Source organism: Gigantopelta aegis, chromosome 8 (genome assembly GCF_016097555.1).
Source record: "Gigantopelta aegis isolate Gae_Host chromosome 8, Gae_host_genome, whole genome shotgun sequence".
NCBI lineage: Eukaryota > Metazoa > Mollusca > Gastropoda > Neomphalida > Peltospiridae > Gigantopelta > Gigantopelta aegis.
Window position 1 is genome coordinate 33,899,041 of NC_054706.1, and position 13,241 is coordinate 33,912,281.

The following is a 13,241-nucleotide window of genomic DNA, read 5'->3' on the forward strand; positions in this document are numbered from 1 at the left end:
ATGCATCTGAATGAACCCCCTAAAATTTCAGAATCATGCAAATTTGATCTATTTTAAGATCTAAAGCATGTACCTTCCGTTATGAAACTGCAACCTAATATATATATATATATATATATATATATATATACACAGAGACATATATACACAGAGACATATACATGTGTACATACAGAGACAGGTCATAGATGACCATACATGAAGAAGTCAACACTAAATTATTGTTTGTTCACTATACCCATGGAAATGACGGAACTCCCCATTTCAAGATCCACATTACAGACATAAACAATAAAAAGTTGCTGGAGATTTTAACTGAGGTAAAATGTACAATCAAAACTATCCAACCTCTTGTTTGTATATTTAAAAACACAAAGTGGAATAAGGTGAAAATTACCTCCATTCTTGTTTATTTTTTTCTCATCTTCAGCCAGTGGGGAATTCACATCTGAAAATAAATACGAGATTAGGTAAATAAACATAGGTGCTAATGAGCAACTTCCAACTGGTTAATTTTCCACAAACTGTTTTCACACTGCTTCACAAAACTGAAGTATTTCTGTGTTGCATTTCACCCATCCATCACAAAAATACTAACCTGCCATCAAAAGAAAAGTAACAAGCCTATTTTTCCAGAGTGACACTGCAAAAGTAACACTACAAGCTTTTATTTTAAAACAATCAAAACCTGTTTAAGCAATCATCTCAAGTAAAGATGCATTTCTGAAAAAGTTTAACAACCACTTATTAAAGTATTTCTTTTAATAGACTAAGAGCACATTATATTCAGATCAGTCAAGCTTCACCAAATAATATATATTTTAACAGATCCACAGGGAACAAAGACTACCCACCTAGAAACCATAATTTTTTTTTCTTTATTCCAACTTTTTATTTTAACAAGAATCTGCAGAATTAAATACTTCACCTACAATAAACATTTCTGGTTCAGTGTGATGAACGTCCATAGGTGCAACTATAAACCAAGTTTTACTGACCTAGGACTTACAGTTTGTGAAAAACTGAACTAAATGTGAAAACTTTAATGTTAAACTTTAAAAGTTGATGCCGTCACTGTCAGAAGAGTAGTACCTATATCTCGCCTTTTTACTTTGTATAAGGCAAGACAAAAATAATTCTTAAGACATACAAAATATTGTAATCTAAAATATTTGCTATTTTGTTCTCTAAATACTAGAAAATTTTGTTTGAGGATATAATAAAATTTATGATCCCAGTTAAAATATCTCACTCTCCCACCTCAGATAACATTTCTATGAGCCTTTTAAAGAATGGCTGACTGGAACGGTCCATTTTGTGTTTCTGACTGGAAAGAATCATTTTGTGTTTCTGACTGGAAAGGTCCATTTTTTTCCCCCCGATTGGAAAGGACCATTTTGTGTTTCTGACGGGAAAGGCCATTTTGTGTTTCTGACTGAAAAGGACCATTTTGTGTTTCTGACTGGAAAGGTCCATTTTTGTGTTTCTGACTGGAAAGGTCCATTTTGTGTTTTAGGGTGTGTAATAATTAACACAGGGTGATGGATTAGAAAGATGACAAGATTACACTCTTTAATTAAGTGTCTAATAAACCAATTAAAAAACTTACCAGGTCCTTGTCCATCAACCCCGAATACATTCTGCTGATGAACTCTCTTCTGTCGGAGGATGATTACAGCTACCACTATGGCGATGATCACCACGGCGACACCCACACAGATCCCAATATAAACCTTGATATTCTTCTCCTCATCGTCAGCACGACTCGCTGTAAAAAAAAATATATATATAAATTATATCAAAAAGTGCAAATTGCCTATTAATTTTTTTAATTGAAGCATCATTTAAAAAAACAAGACTTCATAAATATCATGTGACGGAGCACACATGTTGTAAAGATTTCATGCTTACTCACTATAATGTCAAGGATTTACCTCCTGTTTCTGAGGTTTGTTATCGACATCATAGGTCAGTAGGTGTAAGAGTTGGTGCTTTTTCTTGTGATGCGAGTATGATTCGGGTATCAGGTTCCGATAACTGGTACAATACAGTCAGGTATTCAAAAGAAGCAACACCAGCCTCTGTGGTATAGCTGTTTAGACATCAGACTTAAGGCTGGTAGGTACTGGGTTCACATCTGGGTACTGGCTCCTATTCACAGTGGGTTTTAATAGTTCATTGGGGGAAGTGTAAGGCTACCACACCTCTAGTGACAAAAAGCTCAAATGGGTGGGAATATGTCCACATAGCGTACTTCAATCTTAACTGAATATGAGATCATTGTAAAAAAAAAAAAAATACCTATTGTGTTGACAATCCATTCAGCTTATTGGGCTTTTCTCATTCCAACCAGTGCACCACAAGTGGACAAAGGCTATGGTATGTGCTTTCCTGTCTGTGGGAAAGTGCATATAAAAAATCCTTTCTGCATTAGGAAAAATGTAGCGGGCTTCCTCTGATGACTGAGTCAGAATTACCAAATGTTTGACATCCAAATTAATCAGGTGCTCTAGTGGTGTCGTTAAACAAAACAAACTTTAATTTATGAAAATGTTTCGATGAAAGTCAATGTTAATTCTTTACAAATCTTACTTTCTTTTTGGTTTTAGGATATTACACTACATAAAAAGTTTACCTCTAACACTCATGCAGACTTGTGCAAGAGGCATGTATGATTTTTACCAGTATTTACCTGTGTTTGACATTTGCATTAAGTGGCATAGACGGAAGATCTGATCAGGTAACAAACGAGTACGATACATTACATATGTTATATCAGTTTAATGTTTGTGCAAATACTAAGCAGTTTTAGCTTCTGCCAGCTATTGCATCAATGGCAGCTATGTGCAACATATTGCAGCTGGTGATACCTCCATATGCCAGTAACCTAAAAGGGAAACTCCTACCAACTAGTAGAAAAGGACCCCTGTGTACAGTTCTCATAGCCAATACAGTACACAGTATAGCATTCATTCATTTTTTGTTTTAATGGGACATACCCTAGTTTTTAAACACTAAGGCATAGTTTAGATTATCCGTTTCCACACATTTGGAGTGTTTTTGGTCAAAAGGCATTTCTCATATTTTTAAAAACGCACATGTGTCTGAGAAGTAACAGTTATGGAATTGAGTTTTAGTCTAGAGGGTATTTCACCATTTCAAAGTCAGACTCATGTTTCACTCAATTATAACTTTATCCAAATGTGTTACAGGTTTGTAGATTAACTAAACTTAGTGTACATTTTCACGGGCTGAAACTAGGGTATGTCCTTTTAACTTATGTCTGTGCTTATATCCAATTAAGGTTCAAGCATGCTGTCCTGGGCACACTCATCAGCTATCTAGGCTGTCCAGGACAGTGGGTTATTGGTTAGTTTGAGAGAGGTTTATATAGTGGCCTTACAATATCTACTGAGTTGTTAAAGCCTATTCTGAGTGGGAACCAGTACTGGGATTCGAACACTTTACCTACCAGCCTCAAGACCAATGGTTTAACCACTACACCATGAAGGCTGCTGTAATAATATATACAGTAGTCAACCGCCCCAGGTGAACATCCATCCAATGACTAACCAAACCAAAATGATGCTCAACTTATGGAGTTCCCATTGGGCAATTTCTTGTTTCAGCCAGTGGTATATCAAACACCATGGTATGTGCTATCCTGTCTGTGGAATGGTGCATATCAAAGATCCCTTGCTACTAACGGAAAAATGTAGCAGGTTTCCTCTCTGAGACTATTGTTATAATTACCAAATGTTTGACATCAAATAGCTAATGATTAATAAATCAATGTGCTCTAATGGTGTCATTTAAAAAAAAAAACCCCAGAAAAACCCCTAACCTTTGGGAGCAATGAGAACTGGTATTTCAACATATTACCATTGTTATTGCAGTTAAATGCTTTTTAACCAACTATAATGAATTTTCAGTCTTCTGAACCCAACGGTCAATGTATTTTTTCATGCAGAGGTGTCATAAAACATTCAATCATTTTGAAAATAAATATGACAAAGTTAAACTCTAGACATTGTTATGGTGTGTCTTTGAAATCACAATATGCTTTTAGGAATTATGTATTCATTGGTATTTATATGTTGTCACCGTAATGCCTAGCAACAATGACTGAACGAAAAAATGATGCATGCAGAATCGATAAAAAACATGAAACCAATACCATTTTTACAATAATCTCCTTTTGTGTTTATATGTATTTGATTAGAACAACTCTCGAGGGAGATATAAATATTCATAATTAAAGAGAATATTCCAGTTCAAAGGATAATTACTAGGGTAACAATGTCATGAATGTTCTTCATAATGGTCAAATATACTAACACACAATCAGTTGATATTTAGAAAATGTCAGTGCTTAAAACTGAACTAAAATTACAAAAGGAAACCACCAGTTTGTTTATTAAAATTTAATGAAGTTTGAATGAATGACTATAGTTTTGCTGCATGGAATTAATAGTCAGAAAACACGGTATGTATGATCATGAAATAATAATCCAAAAGGTTAAAACAAAAATTAAATATACATAAAGTAAAAAGAAACCACTACCATTAGTGAAGTGGTGCATAACATAATTTAAACAAACACAGTGTGTTACAGTTTACAGATTTTAATTAAAAATAAAAAAAATATTAATATTTGAAATGGCTATGACAATAAGTTTAATGTATAGTGAAACCTCTAAAGACCAGACCATCTGTAAATCGGAATTCTCTCAAAACCGGATGTTTTTTACGGTCCACTTTTAACTATCAGTACAAAAGAGAACAGGGAGGTTTGACTGTAATAGTTTTTTTTAAATTATAATATATGATACATCTAAAGATATTCAGCAGATGACATAACTTCATGTTGAATTTAGTTCTGTGTGAAGAAAAATCAATGCAAGGGTACGGTAAAGAATGTTTAAAATAGACTTGAAAACAAAACAAATAAAAACAAACAAACACTCATACCCTCAAAGATGTATTATACAAAGAAACGTAATCCAACCGAAACTCAAAACATTCCTTTGTAACTTAACTTAAAATTAATTTAAGAGTTCCAATATGGACCCCCGACATAAGAATTTCTCCCCCGACATAGACATGAAGTAACCTAATTGAAATCTTTAAAGATGGAAGTCTTTTAGACAAAATAATTTCAAAAAAAGCTTTTCTAGAACATAAAACAATGTTAATCAGATTTAGGCGTGCAAGAAACAAGCAATAAATCGGTGTCTGAAACAGATGCAGCGAGTGAGAAAGAAAATAGACTGGTAGTTTCGTGTCTATCTGGTCACGGAGATACCGGTTGTAGTTTTTATCTTGCCTCTGTAGTCCTGATCTACCTGCAGATAGGCACCCAACAGCCTTTTCATGCAGTTCAACTGTCGAAGCAGCCCTCGCGGAGACTGACTTATATCTTACATCTGTTCTTTGTTTTCAATATTTATGTCATAGCATAATGGCGCCTAATTCTAGTGTAAGGCAACAAGGTGGAAATGTGACATAATCTACATTTTTTCGCTCTCGCTTGATTGAAATGAACAGTGAGTGTGTCTGTAAGCAAACCGTTATCAGTCGTAACTCGACTTTTACAATACTGCTTGTTAATTAAAGTTAGAATTTTGAAAGGAAAACCCATTCGGAAAGCATGAAATATGGGTTCTGTGGTCTTGGGGAGGCTAAAGTTCAGGTGTTCAGAGTGCAATAGTTTTCTTTGTCTTTTCAACTTGGTGTAAGTGCAGGAGGACATAAAAATTTCATGTCAAAGATCATTCAGTTTGCATGCCAATTAAAGCATTTTCCATTTTCAGTGTAAGATTCTGCTGATTTATGTTGATTAAAGCCCTAAAACAATGATTCCTACTACCCCCCCCCCCCCCCCCGGATATCCCCTACCATCCTGTGACGAAAGAAAGAAAGAAATGTTTTATTTAACGACGCACTCAACACATTTTATTTACGGTTATATGGCGTCAGACATATGGTTAAGGACCACACAGATTTTGAGAGGAAACGCGCTGTCGCCACTACATGGGCTACTCTTTTTGATTAGCAGCAAGGGATCTTTTATTTGCACTTTCCACAGGCAGGATAGCACAAACCATGGCCTTTGTTGAACCAGTTATGGATCACTGGTCAGTGCAAGTGGTTTACACCTACCCATTGAGCCTTGTGGAGCACTCACTCAGGGTTTGGAATCGGTATCTGGATTAAAAATCCCATGCCTCGACTGGGATCCGAACCCATTACCTACCAGCCTGTAGACCGATGGCCTAACCATGATGCCACCGAGGCTGGTCCTGTGAGGAATAATATTAATTAACATCACACACACACACACACAAAGAACAATAAAAGTCTACACGTAATGTTTTATGACCCATAATTAATTTGTATACGAATAATAAAATCTTGGTTAGCTATGCATTATTAATGAACTCTGCATACAACTAATATAAATAACATCCATAAGAGAGTATGCATATTAAGTTCATTAATAATACATATCTATAAAACATGACTTTAATAGTGCCAACATACAATAAAGTCATGCCATATTATTGAATAATACATACACTGATTTTATATATGTACATACACAAATGTACATTACATGCTGCCTTGCACTTTATTAAAGGCACGGGCCCTAGTTTTAATATTTGAAAATGGACACTAAGTTTGGTTAATTTACAAACCTGCACCACATTTGGATAAAGTTAAAATAAAGTGAAACAAGAGCTTGTGGCATTGAAACAGTGAAATATCCATAAAAATAGGACTAAAACTCAACTCCATAACCGTTATTTCTCAGACGTACATGCGTTTTTACAAATATGAAAATAAATTTTGTGATGTTAAAAACACCAGGATGACCAGACACATTTCGAATGTATAGAAATGGATAATCTAAACAATAAAAACTGAGAAATATATGTTTTAGTTATCAAAAACGGCTCTAATAGTGAAAAATATGCCTTAATGTTTAAAAAAAAACCTAGAGTCTGTCACTTTAAATCTAGAACTATATTTTACAACTATATTTTACAGAGTATGTGTACACAGTTGTGATAAGACCAAAAAATATTAAACCATGGTAAACATAACAAACCTATATTTTCATTTATATATTTTTTTTTAATGAAACATAAATATTGATAAGACATTTGTTCATTTTAATACCAATACTGTTATTGGATATAAACAGATTTACGTGCTTCATATATTTATGTGACTGGGTCCTCCTTTCCTACAAAACTGGTTTAACAAGGGGAGAATAATCACTTAACAATTGCACTTGTAATATAACTAATAAATCAGCCACACTGGAGGACTGAAACAAGAAGCCTCATGTATGATAAGTTAGCGAGGTCAAAGGTTAAGCCAGCGGTTGGGTGTTGACATGTTTGATCTGTCCCCTAATTAGTTTGTTTTGCACTTCTTGCCCTCCTCAGCCTAGAGAGTCAATCTGCTGTTACTTACAACCCAGGTGTTCTCCCTTTACTCTGGGGCCATGTTTGATGGCAATAAATGGTGATATCAGAAATTTGGAGCAAGATAAACCTTATATAAAGTGCACCTAAAGTAGCCATTAAGTATGAGGGGTTTGGTTTTAACAAGTTCTGATAAGATATAATTCAAATATGATTTACTAACTTGCAGCATGGAAAAGATGATACTTTCGACTGAAAGTGGCTTCACTTGGAATGCGTTGCATCTATCTATATATACAACATGGCTAACTACATTAGTAACTGGTCATGAATTTTATAACAAGACACAGTTATTATAACTTTGTTTTGTTTAATGACACCACTAGAGCACATTGATTTACTAATCATTGGCTATTGGATGTCAAAAATTTGAGTATTCTGACATAGTCTTTGAGAAGAAACCTGATACATTTTTTCATTTATCTTTTATATGTATCATCCCACAGACAGGATAGCACCTACCACAGCCTTTGATATACCAGTTATGTCTGATGGGTTTTGGGTTCACATCCAGTCACTGGTTCCCATCTACAGTGAGTTTCAATGGCTCATGTGGATGTACTACACTGACTTCTCCCTCACTAACCACTAACAACTAATTATTAACCCGCACTGCCTTGAACAGACGGCCCAGATAGTTGAGGTGTATGCTCAAGAAAGTTTAGTTGAATAAAAGCATGACAACGAAGCTAACATTTGCAGTAATAAAGTCTGTTATGAAAAACATATATTTTGGGCAATTAACTATTACAATAATTTTTTTGGTTCTTAGAATTTTCAACCAGAATTTTAATTTTATTTTGCCAAATCTAAATGGTAAACTGCATCTATTGACAAAACACCAGCCTCGGTGGCGTCGTGGTTAGCCATCGGTCTACAGGCTGGTAGGTACTGGGTTCAGATCCCAGTCGAGGCGTGGGTTTTTTAATCCAGATACCGATTCCAAACCCTGAGTGAGTGCTCCGCAAGGCTCAATGGATAGGAGTAAACCACTTGCACCGACCAGTGATCCATAACTGGTTCAACAAAGGCCATGGTTTGTGCTATCCTGCCTGTGGGAAGCGCAAATAAAAGATCCCTTGCTGCCTGTCGTAAAAGAGTAGCCTATGTGGCGACAGCGGGTTTCCTCTCAAAATCTGTGTTGTCCGTAACCATATAACCGTAAATAAAATGTGTTGAGTGCATCGTTAAATAAAACATTTCTTTCTATTGTCAAAACAGCAATTATACTTATGTCATTAGGAGGAATAAGAATAGAATGCTTTAATATATTTACGATTTTTTATTATAAATTTGAAATATTAATTTAAAAGCACAGCCTGCTAATCAGTCTATTGCATTGCATGATACACATGGCAACATGCATATACCAATTTTTCTATTACTTTTATTTTCCATTTTGTGTGTATACTATATTAGTAACATTAGTCTTTTTTTAAAACTGAATTAATAATATAATACCTATATCTACTAATCTTCTTAAAAATAAGTTATAATTGTAGTAATTAATTTAAATAGTCGGTTGATCTGGGCAATACCTATATATATATATATATATATATATACATTTTTTATAAAAAGATTTGTTATTTTCGTTTTGTCAAAGGCTTACCTTAATTGATTATTTTACAGAAAATTATTTTAAAACATCTGGAGCCTATAATACAGATAACAAACCAGAAATTAAAAAAAAAGAAAAAAAGAAAAAAGCTATTGAAAAAAGTAATAAAGTTTTCATCAACCTTGCGTCTGTGATTCGGGTAAAGAAGTACCATACACACAAAAATTTGCAACCCTAGGCAACACAAATGTTTTTTAAAAGTCTAAAATATTTTAACTAAAGTTTGTGTTATCTGATAACGAAGTGCAGACTTCACTATGGTTTATGTGTGCAGTGTTTGTTCTGTGCTGACACAAAATAATTTTTATGTGCTTTATTTGCTTGCTATCTGTCTCATTTCAGCCTCAAGCTACGTGCTATGGAGCAGAGCCAACTACACACGAAAATAGAGATATCTGCAGTCATTGCCAGCCAAATTTGACATGTATAATATATTCCCTCCACCACCACCAACACCAACACCAACATCATATCCTTCCATTTTGTATTAAAATGAAAGATGACCATTTTGTGTCATGGTCAAATTCTTGATGGATGATAATTTAGTGTTTTAATTTGGTGTTGGAGATAATCAGAACTTCACAGCAAGAGATTTAAACAATAATGCGTTTTTCCCCCCAATTTTTGATTGAGAAGAAAGATTAGCCCTTCTGTTAATTTGAAGACGAAATCTTTTATTTTATTTGTTTAGAAATCTGCAGTTTTCTGGCATATTTATAATATTTATAGGTTTTCCCATTTTGCATTTAAAAGCCAATTTTTAAGCTGATTTTGGGGGGAATTTATTTCTTTTGGTGTGTGTGTGTGTGTGTGTGTGTGTGTGTGTGTGCATTTTGCATTTAAAAGCAAACTTTTAAGCTAATTTGTTTGAGAAATTTATTTCTTTTGGTGTGAGTGTGAGTGTGTGTGTGTGTGTGTGTATGTGTGTGTGTGTGTGTGTATTTTGCATTTAAAAGCAAACTTTTAAGCTGATTTGTTTGAGAAATTTATTTCTTTTGGTGTGTGTGTGAGTGTGAGAGAGAGAGAGAGAGTTTGTGTGTGTGTATGTGTGTGTGTGTGTGTGTGTGTGCATTTTGCATTTAAAAGCCAATTTTTAAGCTGACTGTTTTAGAAATGTATTTCTTTTGGTGTGTATGTGTGTGTGTGTGTGTGTGTTATGTGTACATGTGTATGTGTGTATATGTGTAGGTGTGGGTGTGCGCGCGTACGTACGTATATATGTATATGTATACAACAAATAAACTTTTTCAGGGTTTTTTCTATATTTAGCAGGAGTTTAATATTATGTCTCTGTTACATTCAGCCTGAAGATCACCAAACAAATCCCTCTACTCCATTTAGTACTGCATATTCCATATTGACAAACAACAAACAAAAGACAGAAATGTGTTGCAACTAACAATCCAACACAACACAGAACAAACACAAACACAACTAACCTTCGGCAGACTTTTCTACAAATGAGTTGTATGTATTCAGTTCTGAAAAATGCAATATTCCACATGAGTGATTCCGTGTATCATTCTTACTTTTAAATCGAAGAGAATCAAACAGATTATCACCAAAACGGTACGCATGACAATAAACCACTCAATAAACACAGTAGAAAACTAATTTATACAGGTAAAAAATGTTAATACAATGATTAATTGATACAACAGTACTTGTTTAATTAATTATTATGCATATTTGTAAATAAATGTATTAAATTTGTATGTATATATTGTTATTTACATTTAACATAAGTTCCTCAATAGTCGAAGGAACATATTTGAAATAAATTGTTCCCATCACATTTATTTTCAAGATATACACAAATTCAGTACTGAATACAAGATTTTGTGGAATTGGAGATGAGGCTACGTGCAATGCAGGATATGTCGACTTGAATACTGGTATTAAATAATATAAGGAATAAAAGGACAATGTTAGTAGGGTGCAGTCCACTGCCAAAGGTTGGGGGAGGGGTAGTGCCAGGTGAGCTCCCATAAATCCATCAATAGAATTTGATCTATTTTGAAAGGTAAAACTGTCAAACACAAGGCACCATTATTTTAAAAAATATATATTTAATAAAAAAAGTCATCTTTTATTTTCTGTTTACAAACTGAGAAAGACAAGAGTGAGTATGAATAGGAAGTGACTAACATTAATAACTACAAACCTACTGTAGAGAACTCGGGGCTCACCCTGCCCATTATCATATTTTCATTATTGTATGTTATTAGGAGAGGGCCTCATAAGTTGAATAACTTGTGCCCAATCCATTTGTACATTATATATAATAAAATATGTTTCAATCAATCAAATCCTGCCCATTGCCAAATTAGCAAATTGCCCATTTTTATACTAAGTGGCTACAACATTTAGGTTTTGGCTAATGAAATGTTGTTTAAATTAGCCACATTTTTTTAATTTTCAAACAAATACCCTATAAACCTGAAAATTGGCTAAAACAAGTTTCTTTCCAGACTGACATCTGAAAACTTAGGATTCTAGAAATGCGTAAACATGTATTTTCTATTAATGATTTTTTTTTTTTTTTTTTTTTTTTTTTTGAAACCATGTACACATACTGCTGAAATACTTGAACATTTATGCCCTGTCTTTTTATCAAACACATCTTCTCCTTTACTAGAAATCATGCAGTTGTACAACAGTTATTGCTTTACACTCTTGTATCTTACATCATTAATTTGCTTTTTATCCCATCATTTTACTATCACTCTATACTATCTGCAATCTAAGACAAAAATAAAATTCAACAACCTAATTTTTTATTTTATTATTATTTCAAAGTCTACCCAACAAAAAAATAACTTCTCAACTCGCTGAGTAAGACATCATCTTTCCCATGATGCCGTTTATTAGACTCAGATCATTCAAACGAGCTGCAGATATGAAAGAAATCTCGAAGAGCGGAAAAACAAGATGGTTTCCCTCACTAAAGCACACACGCTTGGCTTGCTCCTGACAGGTAGATTAGTAAGGCTAAGTACCTTTTACCCACTCGGCTGACAAACACATTTTTTACTTGATGATATGTGTGAATCTTGTGACTAGTACAGAGACGTTAAGACAACTCGTGGATGATGGTAAGAATGATAGAAACCCATCTAACACGGCTTACATCTGTATCCACAGTCACAAAACCAACACAGCTTACATCTGTATCCACAGTCACAAAGCTAGAACGACTCACATCTGTGTCTACTACAACTCAATGATGTCATCCAGTGTTTCAGGGGCAGAAGGGTACAACTTTAAATGTACTGGTAGGCACCTACAGCATTCCAAAATACACTAATAGGCATTAGATGCAACCAATCCTATCCTGAAAAAAACCTAAAAAATCACACACACACACGCACACACGTACACGGAAACACACACCCTATAAAAACACAAATACACTCAATATATATTATTTTCATATGCTGATGGATTTTATCCAGGGCACTTCAAAGTTTAAATCCACAGCACACACCCTTGCATAATTATCTCACTTTAATATCTTTGTTTTGAAATATCGTTATGATTGTTGTTTTAATGACTTACAGTAGACTGCTTTAAAACAAAACAAATTATTACAGAAAATCCCTCTAAACCAGACACCCTCAGAACCAAGTAAAATGTTTAGTTTTAAGAGGTATCCAGTTTAGAGAGGTTAACTTCTGTACTGATTATTAAAAAGGGACCGTGAAAAACCTCCTGGCTTTGAGGGAATTCCAGTTTAGAGAGGGTCCGGTTTTGTAAGGTTTCACTTTATATTAAATTTAAAAATTAACTTTTTAAACTTAATAAATGTTTAATTGTTTAAACATGCATTGAGATGAGCATTCATAGATGCAACTATAAGCCAAATTTCAATGATCTAAGTCTTACAGTTGTTGAGAAATGGACCTAAATGTGAATTGAACATTTGAACTAAATGCAAAAGTTGATGACATCAGAAATTAATACCTATATCTCACCTTTTCCTATCATCAATACGAGACAATAACTACAAGAAACCCATAACTACTATTAGACACAGAACTCTTTTTTATTAGCAGTAAAGTTCCTTTATATATTATTTTCAGGCCTTTTTATATGTCAAATTAAACACTAAGGGGTATAGTGACTAG

At 34.0% G+C, this 13,241-nt stretch overlaps 1 protein-coding gene across 8 annotated transcripts in view; it reads right to left on the minus strand.

Moving 5' to 3' along the window:
• The window catches only part of LOC121378276 (netrin receptor UNC5C-like), a 174,616-nt gene that overhangs the window by 32,985 nt on the left and 128,390 nt on the right, over positions 1 to 13,241 (minus strand). For 5 of the 8 annotated variants that reach the window (XM_041506369.1, XM_041506366.1, XM_041506364.1 and 2 more), the window contains 3 exons: positions 10,554 to 10,595; positions 1,610 to 1,768; positions 398 to 448 (listed from right to left, as the gene is read on the minus strand). In XM_041506369.1, coding sequence (XP_041362303.1) covers positions 398 to 448; positions 1,610 to 1,768; positions 10,554 to 10,595 — 252 coding nt within the window. The remainder of the gene's footprint in view (positions 1 to 397; positions 449 to 1,609; positions 1,769 to 10,553; positions 10,596 to 13,241) is intronic. The other 3 variants (XM_041506367.1, XM_041506365.1, XM_041506363.1) reach the window with 1 other exon arrangement.